This window comes from Dipodomys spectabilis, unplaced genomic scaffold, assembly GCF_019054845.1.
Source record: "Dipodomys spectabilis isolate Male_0828 unplaced genomic scaffold, ASM1905484v1 ptg000175l, whole genome shotgun sequence".
NCBI lineage: Eukaryota > Metazoa > Chordata > Mammalia > Rodentia > Heteromyidae > Dipodomys > Dipodomys spectabilis.
Genome location: NW_024870852.1, coordinates 10,234,034 through 10,257,787, shown reverse-complemented (window position 1 = coordinate 10,257,787; position 23,754 = coordinate 10,234,034). Strand labels below are relative to the sequence as shown.

At 46.6% G+C, this 23,754-nt stretch overlaps 1 protein-coding gene across 1 annotated transcript; it reads right to left on the bottom strand.

Moving 5' to 3' along the window:
* Positions 1 to 1,106: 1,106 nt before the first annotated feature.
* Pofut1 (protein O-fucosyltransferase 1) lies at positions 1,107 to 23,601 on the bottom strand. Its single transcript, XM_042694719.1, has 7 exons — positions 23,439 to 23,601; positions 21,459 to 21,580; positions 16,788 to 16,970; positions 14,652 to 14,764; positions 8,158 to 8,350; positions 4,770 to 5,012; positions 1,107 to 1,712 (listed from the first exon to the last, which is right to left on the bottom strand). Exons 1-7 carry the CDS (start codon positions 23,569 to 23,571, stop codon positions 1,524 to 1,526), a joined length of 1,176 nt encoding a protein of 391 aa, XP_042550653.1. The 5' UTR covers positions 23,572 to 23,601; the 3' UTR covers positions 1,107 to 1,523.
* Between the last annotated feature and the right edge of the window lie 153 nt (positions 23,602 to 23,754).

The window sequence follows — 23,754 nt, the reverse complement described above, 5'->3', positions numbered from 1 at the left end:
CCAGAACACAATGCCCAAGCTCAGGGAGGCAGCAGGTGCACAGACTCCCTTGTTTTGGACCTTCCCCTGGGTGAGGCACAGATGAGCCATCTCTTCCTCTGAACCCACGCAAGTTAAAATATTGCACTGTTGACTCCTGAGGGAAGAAATCTACAGTGCCCTTTTCTGTACAGTTTTTCCTGTAAAGAATTGGGCAGCAGCTCTAGGTGGCAAATGCCAAATTTGGAACTGGATATCTTCCTGTGACCTCTTGCCTGGTCTGCCCCTGGCAAAGCAGCCCTACCTCATCAAGGGAGGATGAGCTCTAAGCTACCTACCAAGGCCAAAGGCTGAGGAAGACTTAATGGCAAGGAAGAGACCCTCAGGCATTAGAAGTGAAATTTTGAAACACAAAGAAAAAAGTATTATAGGCTCTCTGGAGTCGTGGACTATGAGAACTGCAGCATTATGACTGAAACACCTACACCCCAGCAAAGGGCACAGGCTGAGGCTGCTTTCAAACCCCGGTGGCTTCTGGGTCCTAAACCTGTATGGGTGAGAAACGATGAATATTCAGTCGTGAACAGCCTCTGAGGGCTACAGCTGCAGGGCAGAGGCTGGGAGAACTCATAAGCTCTTAGAGAGGACAACAGCCCTGACCACCAACTAGTGCACACTGATGTCTATAGTGCCAGGTTTCTTGGAGCAGCCAACTCCCAGGCCCCAGGAGCACTGCCATGATTGCTGGGCTCAATGTATGAGCTTCCAGGAGCACCCAGCAGCACCATGACCGGTAATTCCCATTTGCATAGTTTACAATAGAGGTGAGTAGACCTCCAAATGTAGAAGTAAGAATTTTCTTGCTGGCTAGGTGGCAGAGATGGTCTGAGGCCCACTTTGGAGATACCTGGAAAAGTGACCAAGAGACCCACTAAGCTTAGGCTCCACCCAAACTCAGTTAAGGTCACTTGAGGTATCTATACTAGTGGACTTTATTGACTTTTTCCCTGTGGTACTGGTGTTTGAATTCAGAATCTCACCCTTGCTTGGCTGGTGCTGTATCACTTGAGTCATGCCTCCAGCCTGGCTTTTTGGAGATGGGAGTATTATAGACTTTTCTGCCAGGTCTCAGCCTCCTGAGTAGCAAATACAAGTATGAGCCACCAGTGCCCGGATGACTGATTTTTAAAAAATGAGGAAGAGTTCTTGGGGTAATCATGACCTAGTATCAAAACTATAAAAATTTCTCTGGAGAGAATTCTGCATCCCAGGCTGCTCCAAGCAGGCCAGACCAAAGGACTACTTTGCCATGTGAGAATCCCCAGGAGAAGCAGCAGGAAGCACATGTGGGGAGGAGATGCACTGACTTCCAGCCGGTTTGGAAGCCTGGGATAGGCTGTCTTCCTCATCCAGGCAGTCCCTGGTGCTGCTCTTCACCTCTGGCAGCCAAGAAGAGCAGCTTGCAGTCCTGGGAACACCTCTGGCTTCCAGGATTGGCTAGGGGGTGAGGAACAGCTCAGATTGGTGACAGGCTCTAGCCAGTGTCAGAACTCATCCCGAAGTTGAGGGGGCTTGTCCATGCCAAAGAAGGAGGACTGCTTCCCCTGGAGGTCCCGCTCCCGCTTCACAAAGGCAGTGAAGGAAGAAACACAGTTACCAATGAAGTGGTCAGCCTGACCAAGGATGTACAGGTCAGTCTGGGCCACCTCTGGCTTCAGGCTGACCACCTTCACCTGCAGAAGAAAGGGCAGAGTATTAGCCACATGGCTACAGGACAAGGCTGCTTCAGCTTGGCCAAGGCCCACAGGCCACACTTCCTCCAATCCCAGGCTGAGTACAGACTAGAAGAAGGTTATATGTACAGGAAGGGTAGAGAGGATGGCGTCATGGGATCAGGGGTCTTAGAGAAGTGTGCCCAGCTATCTAGGCCCAGCCTGTGCCCTTTCCTCCAGCTTTGGCTCCAGGGGCACCATACTCATCACTATGTCTTCACCTGTGCTGTTCCCTCTGCCTGCAATGGCTTTTTTTTTGGGGGGGGTGGGGGGGCGGTGCTTGAACTCTGGGCCTAGGCACTATCCCTGACCTCCTTTTGCTCAAGCCTCGCACCCTACCACTGGAGCCACAGTGCTATTTATGGGTTTTTTGTTTGTTTGTTTGTTTTTGTAATTTAGTGGAGATAAAAGTTTCAAGAACTGTTGGGCGCTGGTGGCTCATGCCTGTAATCCTAGCTATTCAGGAGGCCGAGATCTGAGGATCGTGGTTCAAAGCCAGCCCGGGCAGGAAAGTCCCTGAGACTCTTATCTCCAATAAACCACTAGAAAACCGGAAGTGGCGCTGTGGCTCAAGGGGTAGAGTGCTCGCCTTGAGCTGAAGAGTGCAAGGACAGAGCCTAAGACCAGAGTTCATGCCTCACGGCCGACCAAAAAACAAAAACAAAAATAAAAGCAAAAGTTTCAAGAACTTTCCTGTCTGGACTGGCTTCAAACCACAATCCTCAAATCTCAGCCTCCTGCGTAGCTAAGATTACAGACATGAGCCACTGGCACCCAGCTACTCTGCCCTTCTTGCCCACCAAGCTGAATACTCTATTGGTGCCATCACTTTTCAGATAAAGATGACAAACACGATATACTCAGCCAGGCCTGGCTCAGCTTGCTCCTCCTGTTCCCAATTGTCCCTTGAGCTCCAGCCCAAACCTTCTAGGTTCCATCTTTCTCTTCCCCAGGACCTTTATACATGCTACCTCTCTCTACCTGGTTAGCTTCTACCTATCCTTCCCTTTTCAGCTGTCTGGCCCCTCCCTGGGAAAGCTCTCTCAGGGCCCTAGCCTGAACTAGGCCTTCTGTTTGCCTGGTGTTCTCAAAGCCCCACTGACTCCCACAGGAGTCAGTTTGGAGTTTTTGCTCCCCAGTGATTCTTGATTACCATTACGTCCTGCATCTGGTTGGGGCTGGAGCTATATCAGCTTGTTCTCCACTGCTGGCCTAGCCAGGCCCATTCTAGTGAGTGGCTGCCTTAATAAACACCTGTGGCAGAGACAAAGCGACTGAACAAACCTTGCCCCAACTTCCCATCTGCAGTCTCTTCCTGGGTCTAGACTGTGAGCTCCAAGGGCAGGGCCACAGCTCATTCGTTAGTGTCCCTGCCTGAGACCTGGCCCATTAGTGGAGGAACAAAGCTTTGTTCAGAAGGAGGGTTGGGATCTGAGCATGGGGAAAAGGGTGGGGGAGCTGAGGAGCAGAGGGGAAGAGTGACAAGACTGGCTTAGGAACAGGAAATAGAAAATGGCAAAAGGTTCAGGGCGTAACAAACACATCAACGCTAAAGCTCACAGAAAAACTCCCTGGGACTCTCCAAGTACTTCAACTTCGTTCAGAGGTGGGAGTGTGGGCAGAGCTGGGCTGAAAGTGCTTTGCTGTTCCACTGAGACTTCTGATGTAAAAAACCATCACCTTACTATTTGGACTGTTGCAAGGAAATAATACCAGTTTAATCATGGCCAAAATCCCCCAAACAATTCCACTTATGCCCTGAAACTTACCCATTCTGTGTCATGCCCACTATAATTAGCTCTGGGACCTCATGGGTAAATTCTGTTCCTTCTTGGGGCTTGGGTTTCCTCAACTACAACATGGCAGCCTCCTCATTGTTCCTCAGGCCAGAGTGAGAAGACCCTGGGGCTTCTCAGCTTTTCTATGTAGGGAAGCGAGGGATAGAATGCACTGACCTCACACTTCTACCACCAGAACTTTCTGTCTGGGGAGCTATGGTGAAAAGAGCATAATGACATAAGCAGCTCCTATTCATGGTCTTTAAGATCTGCTTAGCATTAATTGTTCTTGTTCACACTGCAAAATCTTTCCTTTTTTTCTTTTATTTTTTGTGCTAGTTTGGAGCTTGAACTGGGTGCTGTCCCTGAGCTTTTTTGCTCAAGTCTATCACTCTACCACTTTTTTTTTTTGGTCGGTCATGGGACTTGAACTATGGGCCTAGGTGCTGTCCATATTCTCTTCAGTTCAAGGCAAGCACTACCACTAAAGCCACAGTGCCACTTCCAGTTTTCTAGTGGTTTATTGGAGATAAGAGTCTTACGGACTTTTCTGTCCCGGCTGGCTTTGAACTGTGATCCTCAGATCTCAGCCTCTTATAATCAACCACCAGCACCAGGCTACACTCTACCATTTAAGCCACAGTTCCACTTCCAGCTTTTTGCTGGTTAATGGAAGATAAGAGTCTCATGGACTTTCTTGCCTGGGTTGATTTTTTGTAACACAATCCTCAGATCTCAGCCTCCTGAGTAACTTAGGGTTACAGGTACGAGCCATCAGCACCCAACTCTACAGTCCTCTTGAATGCTTATTAATTCAGTCATCTTACTCATTATCTACTCTTCACATTTGCCATGCGTGTCTACTGTTTATGCACGTACTTCCTTAAGCATTTACTAAGCACAAAAGTTCTCTCCCTGTATTCATCACCATTGATTTCTACTATTAGAAAACCACGTATTTCTACTATTAGTCTACCTTCAATGTCTCAAGTAAAGAGAGAAAGGTCCATGTCAGCTCCCAGAAGGGATCCAGGAGTGACTAACTGGAGCAGAGGGAAGAGAGGAAAAATCTGCAGAGCTGTCTGAGTCAGAGTTTGGAGGAAGGAAGAGTCTAGAAAAGAAGGGTGTAGGAAGAAGGAAGGTGGGGAGAGAAAAGGAAGTACACAGTGAGGGCTCTGGGACCAGCACAGGCCTTCCTTCCATTCTGTCCTCACTGCACTCCCTTCTGGCCTATGCCTACCTTCTCTCTGAAGAGCTGCTGGATCTCAGGTACATAGCTCTCAGAATCTGTGGCAATGTAGACTGACTGGGCATTCAGTGCCCTCACCCAGAGCTTCACAGCGCGCCGTATTTCCTTCAGGTCAGGGAGGCACATGGTCATGGTGAGGGGAGACGCTGTGCTTCGGCTGTAGCCCACACACTGCGGGGAGGCCATGAAGTGTGAGCCTGCAGTCCCATCCTTCAGCATGGCACAGGCGTTCTTCTACAGGGAGATGAGAGGATAAAGAGTGAGAGCAGAAATGGCCCTGGACACCAAGACTTGTTAGTAGAAAAAGAAAGGCTGAACAGAAGGAGAAGGAGCCCCATACAGGGTTCTGGGGAAGCAATCCAGGTCCTCACACATGCTAAGCATGTGCTCTACCACTGAGTTATACTCCCAGCTCAGCTATATTTTAAAAAAGAGGAAAATGCATGGAAATAGTAACTGTGGGATCTTAGTTTTGCATTTTCCCCTGGTCTTGCTGAGTTATCTGGGACTTCCAGAATTGTGAACAACTGTGGCGATAAGGGACAGGCTTATCTGATTCCTGACTTTAGTGGAAACACTTCTGATAGCTCCTGCTGAGGTATGCTGTTTACTGTGTGTCTCAGAGATAGGCTTTATCGAGTTAAGGTGAGTCCTTTCTATTCCTGGCTGTTTTTTTTTTTTGGTTGTGGGGCTTGAACTCTGGGCTTGGGCGCTGTCCCTGCACTCTCCAGCTCAAGATAAACACTCTACCACTTGAGCCACAGTGCCACTTCCGGTTTTCTGGCGGTTAATTAGAGATAAGAGTCTTACAGACTTTCCTGCCTCGGCTGGCTTTGAACTGCAATCCTCAGATCTCAACCTCCTGAGTAGCTAGGATTATAGGCCAGAGCCACCGGCACCTGGGTTAGGCATTTTTTTTTTCAAGCCATGAATGGGGGAGTGCTTTATCCTTTTCTGAGACGATCTTATGATTTTTCTTCTCTAGGTATAAATGCTGTGAATTTCATTGTATTACAGGAAAAAGATTTTGAGTTGCATATCCCTTAGTTTGTTACTGATTTTTACTTGCTTTTTTGGTGCTGGTCCTAGAGTGGAGCTACAGCTCCACTTCTGGCTTTTTGGTGATTAATTTCAGTTAAGAGTCTCATAGAGGGCTTGGAATGTGGCTTAGTGGTAGTGCTTGCCTAGCATGTATGAAGCCCTGGGCTTGATTCCTCAATCCTAGTAAACAGAAAATGCCAAAAGTGCACTGTGGCTCAAGTGGTAGAGTGCTAGTTCTGAGCAAAAGAAGCTCAGGAACAGTGCCCAGGCCCTGAGTTCAAGCCCCAGGACTGACAGGGAAAAAAATAAAAAGCTCTCATAGACTTTCCTACCTGGGCTGGCTTTGAACCTTGAACCAAAGATCTCAGACTCCTGGGTAGCTAGGATTACAGGCGTGAGCCACTGGCACATGGCAGATTCTTACCTTTTTTTTGGATGGTTGTAGGGCTTGAACTGTGGGCCTGGGCGATGTACCTGAGCTCTTCAGCTCAAGGCGAGTGCTCTACCACTGAGCCACAGAGCTATTTCCAGTTTTCTGGTGGTTAAATAGAGATAAACGTCTCACATACTTTCCAGCCCATGCTGGCTGCGACCCTCAGATCTCAGCCTGAGTAGTTAGGATCATAGGCTTGAGCCAACAGCACCTAGCTTGATTTTTACCTTATATTTGACTTGGGGTCTGTGTATCTATGTTCATCAGAGAGAAAGGCCACAATTTTGAGTTGACTATCTGAGTGTGGTATTAGTATTATTTCAGGGGGAAAAATAGCATCTTTTATCTTGTGTTCCAATAAAGCATAGATGGGGGCTATTACTTGAATATTTGGATATAACAACTCATAAAATATTCTAAATCTGTCTCTTCTTCCTTGTGAGAGAGGGAGAATATCTCATCAATTGATGGTGAGTGAATTTTTTTTCCTTCTGTTTATGTGGTACTGAGGAATTGAACTCAGGGCTTCATGTATGCTAGGCAAGTACTCTACCACTAAGCCACATTCCTGGCTCTGAAGAATTGAATTTATTTATTTATTTATTTAGTCAATCACGGGGCTTGAACTCTGGGCCTGAGCTCTGTCCCTCAGCTTGAAGAATGAATTTTAATCTAATTTGTTTCAATATTTAAAGATCTTTATCAATGAACATTTTTTTGGGGGGGGGCAGGAGAGGGAGAGAAAGGGAGTGGTACTAGGGCTTGAACTCAACGTCTCACGTGTGTGTGTGTGTGTGTGTGTGTGTGTGTGTGTGTGTGTGTGTGTGTGTGTGAGATCCTCAGAACTCAGTTCCCTAAGTAGCTAGGATTGCAGGTGTGAGCCACTGGAGCTACAGGTCTCACACTTTTAGTTGGTTTTCTTGCTCACAGCTGGCACTCTACAACTGAGGCCACACCTCTGATCTGGCATTCAAACATGATCCTCCAGGTCTCAGCCTCCTGAGTAGCTAGGACTATAGGCATGAGAAACCTGGCACCCAGCTAATAGCAAGCATTTCTAAGACATCTATTTATTTCCTTGTGTAAATATGGGACTAAATGGGTGATAAACTAAAAAGTGTTTGCACATTTAAGCAGCCTCCAAATTCTGGAAGGATAGCATCTCTATTTCTTGGGAACCTTACTGTCTTCATTATTTTGGTGTGTGTGTGTGTGTGTGTGTGTGTGCACGTGCAAGTGTGTTTCAGTGTTGTGGATGGAATCCAGGGCCTTGTACAAGCTAGGTAACTAACAGTGAGCTATTCCCTTTGCCCCCATAGATTCTTTTTCAGCAAGGAGCCTCCTAGCTAACCACTGTGTTAGCACAGAAAACTCGGAGGCCTCTTTCAGCATGCTGTCTGGCCAGGATCTGGCTAACCAGCAGCTTATCCATCTGTAAAATAAGGACACAAATGGGAGCTGTTAAAATGAGAGATGGGCCAGGCATCAGTGGCTCATGCCTAGCTACTTAGGAGATTGAGATCTGAGAATCTCGATTCAAAGCCAACCCGGGCAGGAAAGTCCATGAGACTCTGATCTCCAATAACCACCAGAAAACTAGAAGTGGCTCTGTGGCTCAAGTGGTAGAGTGCTAGCCTTGAGCTGAAGAGCTGAGGGACAGCACCTAGGCCCTGAGTTCAAGCCATAGTACTAACATTAAAAGAGAGAGAGAGAGAGAGAGAGAAAGAGCTGGCAGGCAAGTACTCTAGAGTCACAAGCCTGGTTCAGCAGTATCATGAGACACAAGCCCACAGATTTGGCTGAGAAAGCTCTCTGCCCAGTCTGGGACCAGTGGCCCATTTCCCACGGGGATATGTTCTACTCAGGCATTATGGGAGTCAGCCAGAGAGAGGAAGGGGAAGTTACCCAATCAGAGCCAATGCGCAGATGAATGCCCACATAGGGACGGATAAGGTGTGCACGAATCAGGGCCTCTCCTGTCTTCACCATCTCGTCTGACCACACTATGTACTTCTGGAGTGACCTGTGTTCCTCCAGGACAGGGAACTGGGCTGGGGCCCCTGGCAAGGCAAGCACTGGATGTTCCTTTGGAGAAAATCTAGGCATAGATGGAATGAAGAGAAGTCAGACAGAGGATGCACAGAGTCTGGTTGCCACCCCCACGGAAAAAGATGGCATTGCACCATGTTCCAAAGACCCTGCAGAGAGGCCCCTGTAACATGCAAGAGGCACAAGGGGTTGTGAAATCCCAACGGGCTGATAAGAAATCTTGGTGGCAGTAACAGGTACAATATGCAATTCTGTCCCGCCACACAGAATTTACAACCTTCTTTGCTTATTTAACAATTAAAAATTTACGGTAAAGCATTCCAACCTTTTATATGTCATGCTGGCTTCCAATCTGCGGTGTGGTAATTCATTCCAGGGTGCGGTGTCTGGACCAAGCCTTTGCTCTTTTACCCACATGGCGGGACTGAGATATACAGGTGCTCGCAGAGGTGACAAGCCCCTCTCAGGGACTGTGTACACTAGATTAGATCATTCACACAACACCTATCAAATACATATTTGATTGCCTGCTATGTGCAGGGACCCAGGAAAAATGAGGAGCCCTTGTGGGATGTACCAAAGACCATAGATGCCTCCATCATGCCCTCTTCATTTGTACAATACCCTTTTCACAATTATTTTGTACCTGTCTTTTTGCTGGGCCAATACCTCCAGAGTACCCCGATCAAATGCCTGGCACATGTGAGAGCTCAGTAAATTTTTTTTTTTTTTTTGCATATGTACCAGTTCTGGGCTTGAACTCAGAGCCTGGGTATTATCTCAGAGCTTTTGTGCTCAAGGCTGATGCTTTACCATTTGAGCCACAGCTCCACTTCCAGCTTTTTGGTAGTTAATTATAGATCAACATCTCAAAAACTTTCTTTTTTGTTGGTCATGAGGCTTGAACTCTGGGCCTGGGCACTGTCCCTTGGCTCTTCAGCTCAAGGCTAGCGCTCTACCACTTGAGCCGCAGTGCCATTTCCAGTTTTCTAGTGGTTAATTGGAGATAAAAGTCTCACAGACTTTCCTGCCTGGGCTGGCTTTGAAGCGTGATCCTCAGATCTCAGCCTCCTGAGTTGCTAGGATTACAGGCATGAGCCACCAGCGCCCGGCTCACAGACTTTCTTACTTGGGCTGGCTTTAAACTGTGATCCTCAGATCTCAGTCTCTTGAGCAGTTAGCCATTGCCTGGTTCAGTAAATATTGTTTGACTTACTGAGTAGCAAACTTGTGTTCACTTTTCAGCTAAACCCAGACTGTCTCAGCAACATGAGATAGCCTGCTGTTCCATAAGCTCATACGCACTTTCAAACCCTAGACCTCTGCCTACTTGCCTTCCCTGGAATATTTGCTCCTGCTAGTTGAAATCTTTTCATATACATTCTGAATGAGGCACAGCTACTCTGGAAAACAGAGTGACAGTTTCTTATAAAACTAGACATATAATTACCATATGACCTAGCAATGGGCACGTATCTTGGAAAAATGAAAGCTTATATTCACACACAAACCTGGGCACTAGTTTTTGTGGCAGCTTTATTTTTTTATTTTTGCCAGTCATGGTGCCTGAATCCTGGGCCTGGGAACTGTCCCTCAGCTCTTCAGCTCAAGGCTAGTGCTCTACCACTTGAGCCACAGCACCACTTCCAGCTTTTTCTGCTTATGTGGTGCTGAGGAATCGAACCCAGGGCCTCATGCAAGAAAGGCAAGCACTACCACTGAGCCACCTTCCCAGCCCCTTGTGGCAGCTTTATTAGACAATTAAGTTTGGTATCCTCAAGCAGGAAACAACCAAGATCTCTCTCAACAAGTAAGTAGTGCAATAAACTGTATCATCCATACCATGGGATGGAATAAACTATCAACACAGCCAACAACTTGATGGCTCTCAAGGAATTATCTCAAGTGAAAAGAGCCAATCCCAGGAGGACACATACTATGATTCTGTTTAAATAATAATGAAAAGGTGAAACAGAGCAAAGAACAGAAATGGCTATGGGTGGTATATATTTAAGGAGATGGGTGTGGTTATAAACTGGCCACAAGGGTCCTTATGATGATAGAAGAAACAATTCAGAATCTTACTTGTGGTGGTAGATACATAAACCTGCACCTGTGATAAAACTGCACCTAACTAAACACACACACACACACTGGGAAATCTGAGTAAGATAAGTGGACTGTATCAATGTCAATATCCTGGTTGTGATACTGTAGTATAGTTCTGCAAAATGTTACCATTAGAGAAAAGGAGGTAAAGGGTATGTGAATAAACAAAACAAAAAGGTTGGGTGCTGGTAGCTCATGCCTATAATCCTAGCTACTTCAGGAGTCTGAGATCTGAGGATCACAGTTAGAAGCCAGACTAGGCAGGAAAATTCATGAGACTATAATCTTCAATTAACAACCAGAAAACTGGAAGTGAAGCTATGGCTCAAAGTGGTAGAATGCTAGCCTTGAAAAAGCTCAAGACCAGTGCTTGGGCCCTTAGTTCAAGCCCCACTACCAACCAGAAAGAAAAAAATAAAAAGGTACAGGAGATATCTCTCTTTTTATTTTTTATTTTTTGTTAGTTGTGGAGCTTGAACTCACGGACTGGACACTGTTCCTGAGCTTTTCTTCTCAAGGCTATGGCTCTACCACTTTGAGCCACAGCTTCACTTCTCATTTTCGGGTGATTAATTAGAGGTAAGAATCTCATGTCTCCTGCCTGATCTGGCTTCAAACTGGGATTGTCAGATTTCAGCTAGGCTTATAGATGTGAACTACGAGTGCCTGGTTCTAGCTCAGTTTTTTTTTTTTTTTGTCGGTCGTGGGGCTTGAACTCTGGGCCTGGGCGCTGTCCCTCAGCTCTTCAGCTCAAGGCGAGCGCTCTACCACTTGAGCTACAGCGCCACTTCCGTTTTTTTCTGGTGGTTTATTGGAGATAGGAGTCTCACGGTCTCTCCTGCCCGGGCTGGCTTTGAACCGCGATTCTCAGATCTCAGCCTCCTGAGTAGCTAGGATTACAGGTGTGAGCCACCAGCGCCCGGCACTAGCTTAGTTTTTTAAACAATCTATTTAATGGTTTAAAAGATGCAGCCACAGGGCTGGGAATATGGACTAGGAGTAGAGTGCTTGCCTTGCATTCATGAAGTCCTGGGTTTGATTCCTCAGTACCACATAAACACAAAAAACTGGAAGTAGCGCTGTGGCTCAAGTATGAAAGTGCTAGCCTTGAGCAAAAGAAGTTCAGGGACAATGCTCAGGCCCCTGAGTTCAAGCCCCAGTACTGGCAAAAAAAAAAAAAAGAAAGATACAGCCACATAATCAAATGAGCTTCTTGTCATGTTAGTGCTTCTCAGTGTTCCAGTGTACGCGAATAAACCTCAGTTTATTTACCTATTTCCCTCCTGCTGTCTGTCAGTGAGGTGTCCAGTCCTTCACTCACTCTACAGTGATGCAGTGGATGTGCTACTCATTCTTCACATCCACCCCAAACATGTCAATCAGCAAGTACATTCTAAACCTCCAGGTCAGCTGACACTCCCAGGCCCCAGCTCCTTGGGGAAGACTCCCCATCTCACTTTTCCACTGCTGTCCTCAGCACCTTGATGTGCTTCACAATCACCAGCCCTGCTGCTAGGACCCAGCATCCAGCTCAACATGACTCCCACACGTATTAGTCCCATGCCTCTGCCAAGTAAGCAAGAAGCCACAGCCTGGCCCTGTATGGCACTTGGCTTGTTAGACTAATTTCTGTCTATGTGGCCATATATTTACTTATTCAGCCTTATTGCATAACAGGCAATGTTCCGATTGCTTGATATACATTAACTCTTTGCTTTCCGTAAGAGCCAGGTGAGGTATGATCACTATTCTTTTTACAGATGAGGAAACTGAGCTACAAAGGGCCTGAAGAACATTTGAAGGTTCCACAGCTGGGAATTGGTAGAACTCGTGTTCCTGACTCCTTCACTCATTCCACTCCCATCTCTCACCCAGTCAATGAGCACATCAGTGGCTGAGTCGGTGACTTACTCTTCTAAGACACAGAAGAGTAATTAAGGCTAGCTCAGGCCTTTACACATAGTATGTGCCATAAATATTTTTAGAATGAATGAATGAGAGAGACTCAGGGACCTTACTAGAAAGACCAGGTAGGGTTGTCAGGAGGTGGAACAGGAAGAAACTCTAGTATTACCTGAGTACCTATGGGACCACACCCTCAGCTAAGCTCCTTTCAGGTGTTACCTGAAAGGACTTCCATTTCTTTATGACTAAAGACAACACAGATCCATAGAGAGAGCATGAAGCAATGCTGTGAGGACTCAGGACAGTGTGGGCATTAAATAAGGAAGAGCTCTTATTATTTAAGATTTTACAAATAGACCCCAGCTGACCATACAATAGCTCTATGACCTTGGGAAAGTTATTTAACTTCACTGAGCTCAGCTTTCTCACCTGTACAATTGAAACTGAGGCTAGGGATGTTATAGCTCAGTACAGAACACTTGCCTAGCATGTGTGAAGCCTTGAGTTCAATCCTCCGCATTATTTCTGTTGTTGCCTTGTTTTTGTGCCAGTTCTGGGGCTTGAACTCAAGGCCTAGACATTGTCCCTGAGTTCTTTTTGCTAAAGGCCAGTGTTCTACCACCTGAACCACAACTTCACTTATAGCTTTTTTGTTGCTCAATTGAAGATAAGTGTCTTATGGAACTTTGCTGCCTGGGCTGGATCTGAATTGCCAATCTGATATCTCAGCCTTCTAAGTAGCTAGGATTACAGGTGTGAGTCATCATCTTTAAAAAACAAAACCAAGCCAGGTGCCTATAATCCTAGCTACTCAGGAGGCTGAGGTCTGAGGATGGTGGTTTGAAGCCAGCCCAGGCAGGAAAATCCATGAGACTTTTTTTTGGGTCAATCATGAGGCTTGAACTTAGGACCTGGGCACTGTCCCGAGATTTTTTTGCTCAAGACTCGCACTCTACCACTTGAGCCACAACGCCACTTCTGGCTTTTTGGTGGTTAGTTGGAGATAGTCTCACTAACTTTCTTGCACAAACTGGCTTTGAACTGCAATTCTCAGATCTCAGGCTCCTGAGAAGCTAAGAATACAGGTATGAGCCACCAGCACCCAGCTCTGTGAGACTCTTACCTCCAATTAACCGCCAAAAAGCCAGTAGTGAAGCTGTGGCTCAAGTGGCAGAATGCTAGCTTGAGCAAAAAAATCTCAGGGACAGTGCCCAAGCCTTGAGTTCAAGCCCAGTACTGTCGCAAAAAGGGGAGAGAGACAGAAACAGAGACAGAGGAGAGAGACAGGGAGGGGGGGAGAGGGGGAAGAGGAGAAAAGGAGAAAGGAAGAAGGAAAGAAGGGAGGGAGAAAAGAAATAGGTAGTAAAAACCACTGCATAAAACTCATAGTGCTCTTTCCATTAAACCAGGGACCAAACAGGTCAGAGAGCTGGAGTGGTTTGTTTAGAGTCCCCTGAGAAAGAGAAGGGTTAGGGCAGAACTCAGATCCATACTATACTTAGGTCTGTGCTCACTTCTCTACATCAGTCTACCTCTGGCCTATTAAATGTCAAGTGCTATGACCACACCTGAATTCATATTCTCCTCTTAGCTCCTAACCCAATCTGACTTCTAAAAAAATATGCTGAGCATGGAACCCAGGGCCTTGCACATGCTAAGCAAGTGCTATCTCACTGACCTAGACCTCCATTCAGCCTCCAGGCTGCCATTCAAGCCAGGTTCTTTTTGGCCGTGATACATCACTGAGAGCAAGTGCACCATGGGAGCTATCGACATAGATGGGAGCTCCCTGAAGGTCAGGGCTGGCCAGCCTTCCTCATTTTTATACATCACCTTTGGCCTCTAAATACTGTGTCTCACACATGACAGATGCTCTATAAATATTTCACAGTCTGTGCCTGTGCCCTGCTAACCTATATTTTAATAGAGCCTACTGGCATACAATTAATAAAGCACAACCAGTAATTACAAAGGTGACATCACTCTTCAGTCTACACCTAAAGCTGTTCTCCAGGAGCTGATTCCAGGGGAATGATTCTCACGCCCAGAAGAGGAAATCGAGATGCATGTGACCACACAATGTTCTTTTTATGACATCCCTTATCAGCCGAGAAAACTTGCTCAACCTCGTGGCAGGTCAATGTTCCACCGTATCAGGCCTTGAGACAGGAACAGATCACACAGGATCCTAAGTTCAACAGACAAAGCACCTATACCTTTGGTCTCATACATCTGGGTGGGGTAGGGGGAGAAGGCTAGGAGGGTGCTGGAAGGTGTTAGATGCCCTTGAGTCCCATCCCCTCCCTGAACCCAATACTGCTGCCCATTCCAAGTACCTCTGTATCCATTGTTCTTTGTAGGAGGCGCTGAAGGAAATGCCCGCAAAGAGCTCAGACTTATTGAAGCTCACATCAAACTGATCCCAGAATGGGCCAAAAGGGTTTCCTTCCTGCAGAAAGAGAGTTGATGAAGGCTCGATGAGGGGGAGGGGAAGCCTAGGGACAGGGCTAAAACATTGCAGGTGAAGGCGGAAAGGCTGGGGTGTGATATAGGATGAAATCCTCACAGGATGGTTCCCTTGGCTGGGGCTGAGGTGAGTGCTTGGCTTCTGTTCTGGTTTCCTGTAGACTATTCACCAGTGTTTGAAGAAGTCTTTTCTGGTCATATGTCACATCCTACTGGTCCTGAATCATTGGTATGGGTTGGGGTCAGGGAACCAATGGGCCTTGGGTTAGAACCATGGACTACAGCTTCAATAGACTTTTTCTTTTTGGCAGTTGTGGAGCTTGAACTCAAGGCCTGGGTGCTGTCCTGAGCCTGTTCATGCTCAAGGCTAGTGTTCTACCACTTGAGCCACAGCACCACTTCTGGTTTTCAAGTGGTTAACTGGAGATAAGAGTCTCATGGGGACTTTTCTGACCAGGATGGCTTCAAACCACAATCCTCAGATCTCAGCCTCCTGAGTAGCTAGGATTACAGACATGAGCTACCGGCACCTGGCTTTCAATGGACTTTTAAGTATGGATAATATAATGCCCTCATTTCTCCCCTTGTTCCCCTCTCTCTCTCCCTCTCTTTCTCCCTCCTCTCCTCCTCTCTTTGTCTCTCCCTCTGTGTCTTTCTTCCTCCTCTCCCTCCCTCTTCCTCTCTCCCTACCAATACTGGGCTTGAACTCAGGCCTCATGTTCTTGCTGGGCTTTTTCACTCATGACTAGCACTCTACTACTTGAGCCATGCCTCCATTCCCAGCTTTTTGCTGGTTAATTGGAGATAAGAGTTTCTCAGACTTATCTGCCCAGGCTAACTTTGAATCACAATTCTCAGATCTCAGCCTCCTAGGGAGCTAGGATTTCAGGCATGAGCTACCAGTACTCAGTTCAATAACCTCATCTTCAAGATGGAAATGAGGGCTTACATTAGGTAGGACATATGCCCAAGGTCACATGCAGGTAAAGGGCAGTGCTGGGGTTACATGGTAGGTATCCCGTCTCAAATTTCTCAATGATCCTAGCCACTCCCCTAAACTACAGCAAAATGCACTAAAAGGCATATGTGAAGACTCAATTATTCTCAAAGTGTCTGAATCTTACAAATTTCTGATGAAATAAAGACAGCTTCTCATCTACTTGCTGAGAACAAGAAAGTGATCAAGGTAAGAAGGTGAACAATGAAGCCAAATTACTTAGGGTTGAATCCCAGCTCTACTATGTTTGCTGTGTGACCTTGGGCAAAATACTGAACCTCTCTGCCATATGTAGTGTCCTCTCTATGCAATGGGGGCCTCCTATTATTAGCATTGCTCAATAAAGGAGCAATACAGGAGATAAGTTTCTCAAAGTTATACATATTAACTTTATGCATATTAACTTATTTGAGGAGTAAATAAATATGTATAAAACTCTAAGCAAGATACCTGATGTATAGTACAGTATGTGAGCATTAGTTATTATTACTGATGTAGTACTCAGTATTAACCAGCACTCGTAAGTTTAGCATCATGACTCTCTGAGCAAAATGGAGCAGGGACTAGTAGGTAAAAATAAAGGCTTAGAGAAACAGTACAATACTGCTAACAATGGCCAGAAATAGACTAAAATCTCTATCTTTCTTTCTTTTTTTTTTGTCGGTCATGGGACTTAAACTCTGGGCCTGGGCACTGTCCCTCAGTTCTTCAGCTCAAGGTGAGTGCTCTACCAATTGTGCCACAGCACCACTTCCAGTTTTCTAGTGTTTTATTGGAGATAAAGAGTCTCAAGGGCTTTTCCTGCCTGGGCTGGCTTTGAACCGAGATCCTCAGATCTCAGCCTCTTGAGTAGCTAGTATTACAGGCGTGAGCCACTGGTACCCAGCAAAAACCTCTATCTTTCTACTGTAACCCCTCTGAGTGCCTTTGCCCACAAGTTGTGATCATGTAGCCTAGGGGCCCAAAGGACATGGAACAAGTGGAAAGGTCCTAGGCCCACAAGACCTACCTTCATGGGACATGTCTTCTTATCAGGGCTTCGCTGGGCTGCCACCTCAAAGCAGTAGGCTACCCGTTTCTCAGGGGGCCAGTAGGTGGGTGCCAGCTTCTCCATGAAGTCTTCCAGGCTGATGACCCTGTGGTAGGCCTGAAGGGGCTCTAGCTTGAAGTACTTCTGATAAGATACATGGAGCTACAGAAAAAAAAAAGAAGAGGCAAATGTTCCTTCAGTCTCATTTTTAGTCACTCATTAAAATTATACATGATGGGACTGGGAATGTGGCTTAGTGGTAGAGTGCTTGCCTAGCATGCATAAAACCCTGTGTTCGATTCCTCAGTATTACATAAACAGAAAAAGCCATAGGTGGTACTATGGCTCAAGTGGTAGTATGCTAGCCTTGATGAAAGCAGCTCAGGGACAGTGCCCAGGCCCTGCATTCAAGCCCTAGGACTGGAAAAAAAACTTATGCTAAGACACAGGAAGTTCAGATGACATGGCAATGAGAAATTTTTAGATAAGGGTGAATGGATGCCTGAAGTGGCAGAGGGTGTATCTAGTTTGAACTTGCTGGGAAATTAAACCCACAGCCTTGTATACACTGTTTTTGTTTTATTTTGTTTTGTATTTTGGCTCTGATTTGTTGGTTTGTTTTTAATATAGAGTCTCACTATGTATCCCTGGTTAGCCTCAACTCTCCTGCCTCTGCCTCCCAAGTGCTGGGATTAAAGGTATGTGCCATGATGCCCACAGCCCCCTACCACCTGGGCCACAGCTCCACTTTCTGCTTTTGGTGGTAAATTGGAGATAAGAGTCTTACAGACTTTCCTGCCAGGGCTGGCTTTGAACTGAGATCCTCAGATCTCCACCTCCTGAGGAGCTAGGATTACAGGTGTGAACTACTGATGCCTGGCTTGATTTTGTAATTTCTGCCTCCCTAGTAGCTGTAGGTTTGAGGTAGATTAATTTCTACCTCAATCTACAACTTGAGGGAGATTGGAGATTAAATCTAATCCCAAATAAAGATTTGAGCCTGGCTGAGGAAATGTTGTTTACAACTGACTTACTGTAGCAGGACTTTTGAAGGCCTTTGACGTGTTATTGTGCCAAATCTGCAAATGTGAGAGGATAGGGAATGGAGAATACTATTTCCCAAAGTGAATTAACTATAAACTTTTTTTTTTCTTTTGGTCCAGTTGTGGGGCCTGAACTCTGGGCACTGTCCCTCAGCTCTTCAGCTCAAGGCTAATGCTCTACCACTTGAGCCACAGCGCTACTTCCAGCTTTTTTTTTTGCTTATGTGGTGCTGAGGAATCGAACCCAGGGCCTCATGCATGCAAGGCAAGTGCTCTACCACTGAGCCAACTTCCCAGCCCTAAACTTTTTTATAGCCAGTCCTGGGGCTTAGACCCAGGGCCTGGGCACTGTCCCTGAGCTGCTTTTGGTCAAGGCTAGCACTCTACCACTTGAGCCACAGCACCATTTCTGTCTTTTTCTGTTTATATGGTACAGAGGAATTGAACCCAGGACTCCATGCATGCTAGACAAGCACTCTACCACTAAGCCACATTTCCAGCCCAGCTATGCACTCTTCTAGAATACAAAATTGGTATTTCAAAGAACAATGAGGTATTATAGCAGAAGAATTTTCAGCAAAGAGAATACAAGGTTGATGTCTTTTGAAGGATTACTATGGTGGAAGAAGAGAGAATGGACTGCTGGTAAGACTAGAGGAAGGAGAACAGGAGGCTACTGCAATGATGCTTGTATTTGTTCAAGCATACATTTAACATGTACTCATTGTGCATTTCATACACACTTCAGTGAGAGGGAGCAGCCTGAACATGTAGAAGAGACAATGGAAGGTGAAGTAGAGTTTGAGGGCTGAGCATGTAGTAGGGAGGTATTCAGGATGACTTCTAGGTTCCTGGCTTGGTACCCAAGTGAACAGAAGTGGTTGGAATTACACATAGAGACACAGGTTTGAGGGGAAAGATGCCAAGCACAGTTCTAGCTTTATAAGTGAGAAATCTGTGGGACATTCAAGTGGACTTGAGAGTTTAAAAGTCAGAAACACAGGCCCGTGGTAAGAGAGGAGGCTGGATCACAGATAAATTGGAAATACACAGAGAATAGTGAAAGGCACAAGAACACAAAGTTAGGGCAAAGCAAGTAACGATAACAATAGAGTCTACTATTTACTGAGGCCTAACTTAGTGCCAGGTGCTGTATCACCCCTTCATAAGGATTTAATTCTGAATTGATTCTAAGGGGCAGGAATATAACCATTTCCAGTTTACTTATGAAGACACCTAAGTGTACAGAACCTAGCTGACTCATCTGAAGCCACAGAGCTAATAGCAAACAAAGGACACAACAACAGCTCAACAGTGGATGAAGACAGAGGAGCCCCCAAGGCAACATGAAAAGGGCAAAAGCAGAGAGGTCAGCACTGCAGCAGAACAGGTGATATCCTGGAAGCCAGGGGAGCAGGGGAGCAGGGAAGCTCTGGAAGGAGATAATCATAGGAGTAGGTGCCACTGGGAGGACAGGTAAGACGAAGATTGAGAAATGAACCCTGGATTTAGCAATTCTGAGCTCCCTGGTGACATCAGTGGGAACAGTCACAGTGAGGAAGGGGAGCCCAGGTGGGACAGAAAGCAAGGAAGTAGAGACTGGTGTGACACCTGGCTAAGATGGCAAGGAGGAAAAGCAGGCAAGCCAAAGGTTGGCCCATGGCAATGTCTACACAGAAAGTAAAAAAGAAAAACAAAAATCAGAATACCAACAGTCCTAGGATTGAAGACTTCCTCTGTCCTCAGTTCTTTACACTGAGAAGCTCAGCTGATTCTAGGGAGGAGGCATGTAACAACTTTCAGGGCACATTACTATCAGTAACTCATCCAATCCTCCCCATAGGAAAATAGTGAGAATTATTACCAGGCTGTGAAACAGGAGGAGATTTAGGCACAGAAATGGTTGAGTACCTTATGTTAGGCTACCTGATTATTAAGAGGCCAAGCTAGGCTGTGGTCTGAGATACTATGGCTTTTAATTTCTGTGAAGGGCTGCTTCAGGACTAGGAGTATAGTTTAGTGGTAGGAGTGCTTGCTAATACACATGAGGCTCTGGATTTAATCTCCAACACTGGGGGAAAATATTCAAGTGCAGGTATGCAGAAAAAAATGGCTGTAAGAATTAAATGCAGTGTTTTGTATATATGCTAAGTATAATTTCTGGCATCTACTCAAAAATTTTAAGTTGATTCTGTAGCTATTAAGTTCCTACTTCCAGCTACTTGGGGACTGGGAGACAAAAGAATAAGCTAGGAATTAGAGGACACTGAGTATGTCTCCCTAAAAGAATCCTTTTTTAATTTTTAAAAATTTTTAAAATTTTATTGTAAAGATGCTGTACAGAGGGGTTACAGTTACATGAGTAAGGAAATTAGTACATTTCTTATAAGAAAATCCTTTGATAGGATAAGAAGAGGTGCCAGTATCAGATTGGCTTGAGTTGTGGCCTTGGACACACTAAACTGTGCCTCAGTTTCTCCTCCAAAACTTATAATAATATCCATCACCTTTTCTGTATTTTTTTAAAATTTTATTTTATTGTAAAGATGCTGTACAGAGGGGTTACAGTTACATGAGTAAGGTAATGGGTACATTATTTTATTTATTTATTTATTTTGTGAGTCATGGAGCTTGAACTCTGGGTCTGGGCACTGTCCCTGAACTTTAGCTCAAGGGTAGCACTCTACTGCTTGAGCCACAGTGCCACATCCTCCATCACCTTTTCAATGTGTGTAGGTGCTGATCCTGGGGCTTGAATTCATGACCTGGGAGCTGTCCCTAAGAATTTGTGCTCTACCATTTGAGTCACAGCTCCACTTCTAGCTTCTTGTAGTTAACTGGAGATAAAAGTCTCACAGACTTTCCTGCCTGGGTTGACTTCAAACCACAATCTTCAGATCTCAGCCTCCTGAGTAGCTAGGATTAAAGGCATGAGCCACTTGCGCCCTGCTCCATCACTTATTGACTAATGACAAGGCATAGAAGGAGAGCCAAACAAGGCTGCAAATAGAAATTTTAGGTTAGAGTCACAGGCTCTGGAGTCAGTGATGGCTTGAATTTTAGCTCTACTACCCACAAGTTGTGGGATTTGGGGCAAGTGACCTAACTTTTCTTTTTTTTTTTTGGGGGGGGGGGTCTGGTCATGGGGCCTGAACTCTGGGCCTGGGCGCTGTCCCTCAGCTCTTCAGCTCAAGGCTAGCGCTCTACCACTTGAGCCACAGCACCACTTCCGGCTTTTTTCTTTTTGCTTATGTGGTGCTGAGGAATCGAACCCAGGGCCTCATGCATGCAAGGCAAGCGCTCTACCACTGAACCACCTTCCCAGCCCTGACCTAACTTTTCTAAACCTTAGTTTCTTCAGGGGATGAGACATGGGAGAAATGAGCTAATCCTCATGTAATGCCAGAATAGTGTCTGCATGTGAACAGTGTTGCATGTCAGCCACTGCAATTCCAGGGAAGATTTTCTGGATAGGAAGAAGGGCAAGGCTCAGAGGACCAACTTACAATGATAATCTACTACGCAAGAGGTAAGACCTGGAGGAGTTAAGTCAAGGTCAGCACAACTGGGACAGAATGGACAAGCCAAGGTCAGCGGGAATACTCACATTAGTGAAGGGAGGCTTGTGGTGCTGGTACTCAATCCATGGAGGTACAGCCAAGGTGCGATTCAGCAGTTTTGCAAATGCCAGAGAGCCCAAGAAGTGATCAGCCTGGTTCCCAAAACGTCCTGGAAATGGTAGACCAGGCATGAGGCAAAACATGGGAAATGTTGGATTCAGAGAAGATGTGGAACTAGGACACCAAGAAGAGCTAGGGGACCTGCAGCATGAGAGTAAGCCTGGCATCCAAGGCCCTGTGGATCCTGTTCCTTCTGCCTTAGCCACTCTAGATTCCTTGCCATCTTCTCAACACACTAAAATCACCTCTCCACCCATTGCCTTTGTCCTTGTCTGAGCCACTTCTTTCTCCAAAGAGGGGATGACTCCAATGCCATTCACTAAGATCCTTTCACTAACCCTTCTCCATACTCCCCCTTTCTCTTCCTCCTACCTTGCATTTAAGTTCTTCACTTTTCCTCAAACATATTCTTTTACTTCCTGGCTTTGATACTGGCTGTTACCTCAGCCTGAGTGACAGGTACAGGAACCTTTCTGATTTTTTTCTTTTTATCCCCAGATCACATCCAGTCAGGCATTCCACAAATATATCAAAAGGCCACAATGTGCCAGGCTCTGTGCTAGGTATTAGGACCTTGGGTTGGGCAAAAGCAAGGTATCTGCCCTCAAGGCACTCATAGTGCCATCTGGGGAGATACTGAACATGAAAACAAGCTGATAAAATTGGATAACTGCAAGGAAGTTTTGCTGATGGGAAACAGTAAGGAAGAGATTATTTGGGCAGCGATCAGTGGAGTCCTCCTCTCTGGTGACATTTATGCTGAGGCCTGAAGGACGGGAAGGGGTTGGTGAGAGGTGGAAGGGAGTGTGTGTGTGTAACGGAAAGGAGGTAAGTATGGCTGCACCTGCAGGGTCAGGGAGAAGGCAGTTGTGGAGATAACTAGCAGGGAGTCCATTCAGGCATGGCCCTGAATGACCATGGTTAGTAAGGAGTCTGGAAGCCACTGCAGGGCTTTAGAAAGGCATGACTTGGACAGTGATGAGTCACCACTTGGTGTATATTGTGCCCTTCAACTGGGATTCTCTTTCCTTCCTTCCTTTTTCTTGTCTGTCCTGGGACTGGAATTCTGTGCCTGGGTGCTGTCCCTGAGCTCTTTTGCTCTACCACTTTGAGCCACAGTGCCACTTCTGGCTGTTTATGTGGTACTGAGGAATCGAACCTAGGGCTTCAAGCATACTAGGCAAGCACTACCCCCCTATGCCACATTCCCCAGGGCTTCATACATGCCAGGCAAGCACTCTACCACTAAGCCACATCCTCAGCCCCTCCTCTTTATTTTCTAGACTTCGTTTTCTACAACTATGCAAATTACTTAGTCTTTTTTTTTTTTTGTCAGCGATGTCCCTCAGCTCTTTTAGCTCAAGGCTAGCGCTCTACCAATATGTGGTGCTGAGGAATCGAACTCAGGGCCTCCTGCATGCAAGGCAAGCACTCTACCACTGGCCACCTTCCCAGCCCCTGCAATTACTTAGTATTGATGCTTATCTTCCCCATCTAAACCTACAAGGGCATGAGATTTATCTGTCTTATTCACCATGGTATTCCCAGCACCTGAGGACCCCGCCTAGCAGAGAAAAGGTGTCACACAAATATTTTGGTGGATGAATGAAATAAAAGCCTAGAGCCCGAGTGGGGACAGTGCATCAATTCCTGCTTCATCAACTCCATTTCCTGGGCCTCAGACGTCACGTGAGTCACGTCACCTCTCAGCCTCAGTTTTCTCATTTGTCAGATGGCAGGTGGGACATAGTGGCCCCCCTTCGAGTGGCAGAGAGAAGAGCAAGTCCTGCCCAGCTTTGGGGTCCTCTCTTGGACCTGTCAAAGCCTCTCAGGGTGCCTCAGAGAAGTGGCTTCGCCTCTCCCGGCCTCAGTTTCTCCATATGCGCAGAGGGCTCGGGAGGCCTTACCCATACAGGGACAGTAGAGCAGGTAACCAGCCGGGTCCCAGGAGCCCGCGGGCATCCCGGGGAGCGGCAGGAACAGCACGAGGAGAGAGGTTCTCAGCGGCAGGGGCGGCGGCGCCCACGCGGCGGCGCCCATGACGACTCCGGGAGCCCAGAGCGCCTAGCCGGCGACGAGGGCGGGCGGGCGGGAGGAGCGAGAGCGTCCGCCCCGCTCCCGGCGGCCCCCGCGCGTCGCCCGCGCGCTGCCCCGGCCGCTCTAGCCCACGAGCGGGCGGGACCATAGAGAGCCCGCGGCACCGCCCCCTCCCCTGCCCGCTCG

Bases quoted from the DNA above. Each gene is read 5' to 3' on its own strand.
- Pofut1 (XM_042694719.1), bottom strand. From the start codon at position 23,571: ATGGGCGCCGCCGCGTGGGCGCCGCCGCCCCTGCCGCTGAGAACCTCT. The intron at 21,581-23,438 runs GTAAGGCCTCCC...TACCATTTCCAG, and splicing joins GCTCTACTGTCCCTGTATGG to GACGTTTTGGGAACCAGGCT. The intron at 1,713-4,769 runs GTAGGCATAGGC...TTTCTTCTGCAG, and splicing joins AGCAGCTCTTCAGAGAGAAG to GTGAAGGTGGTCAGCCTGAA.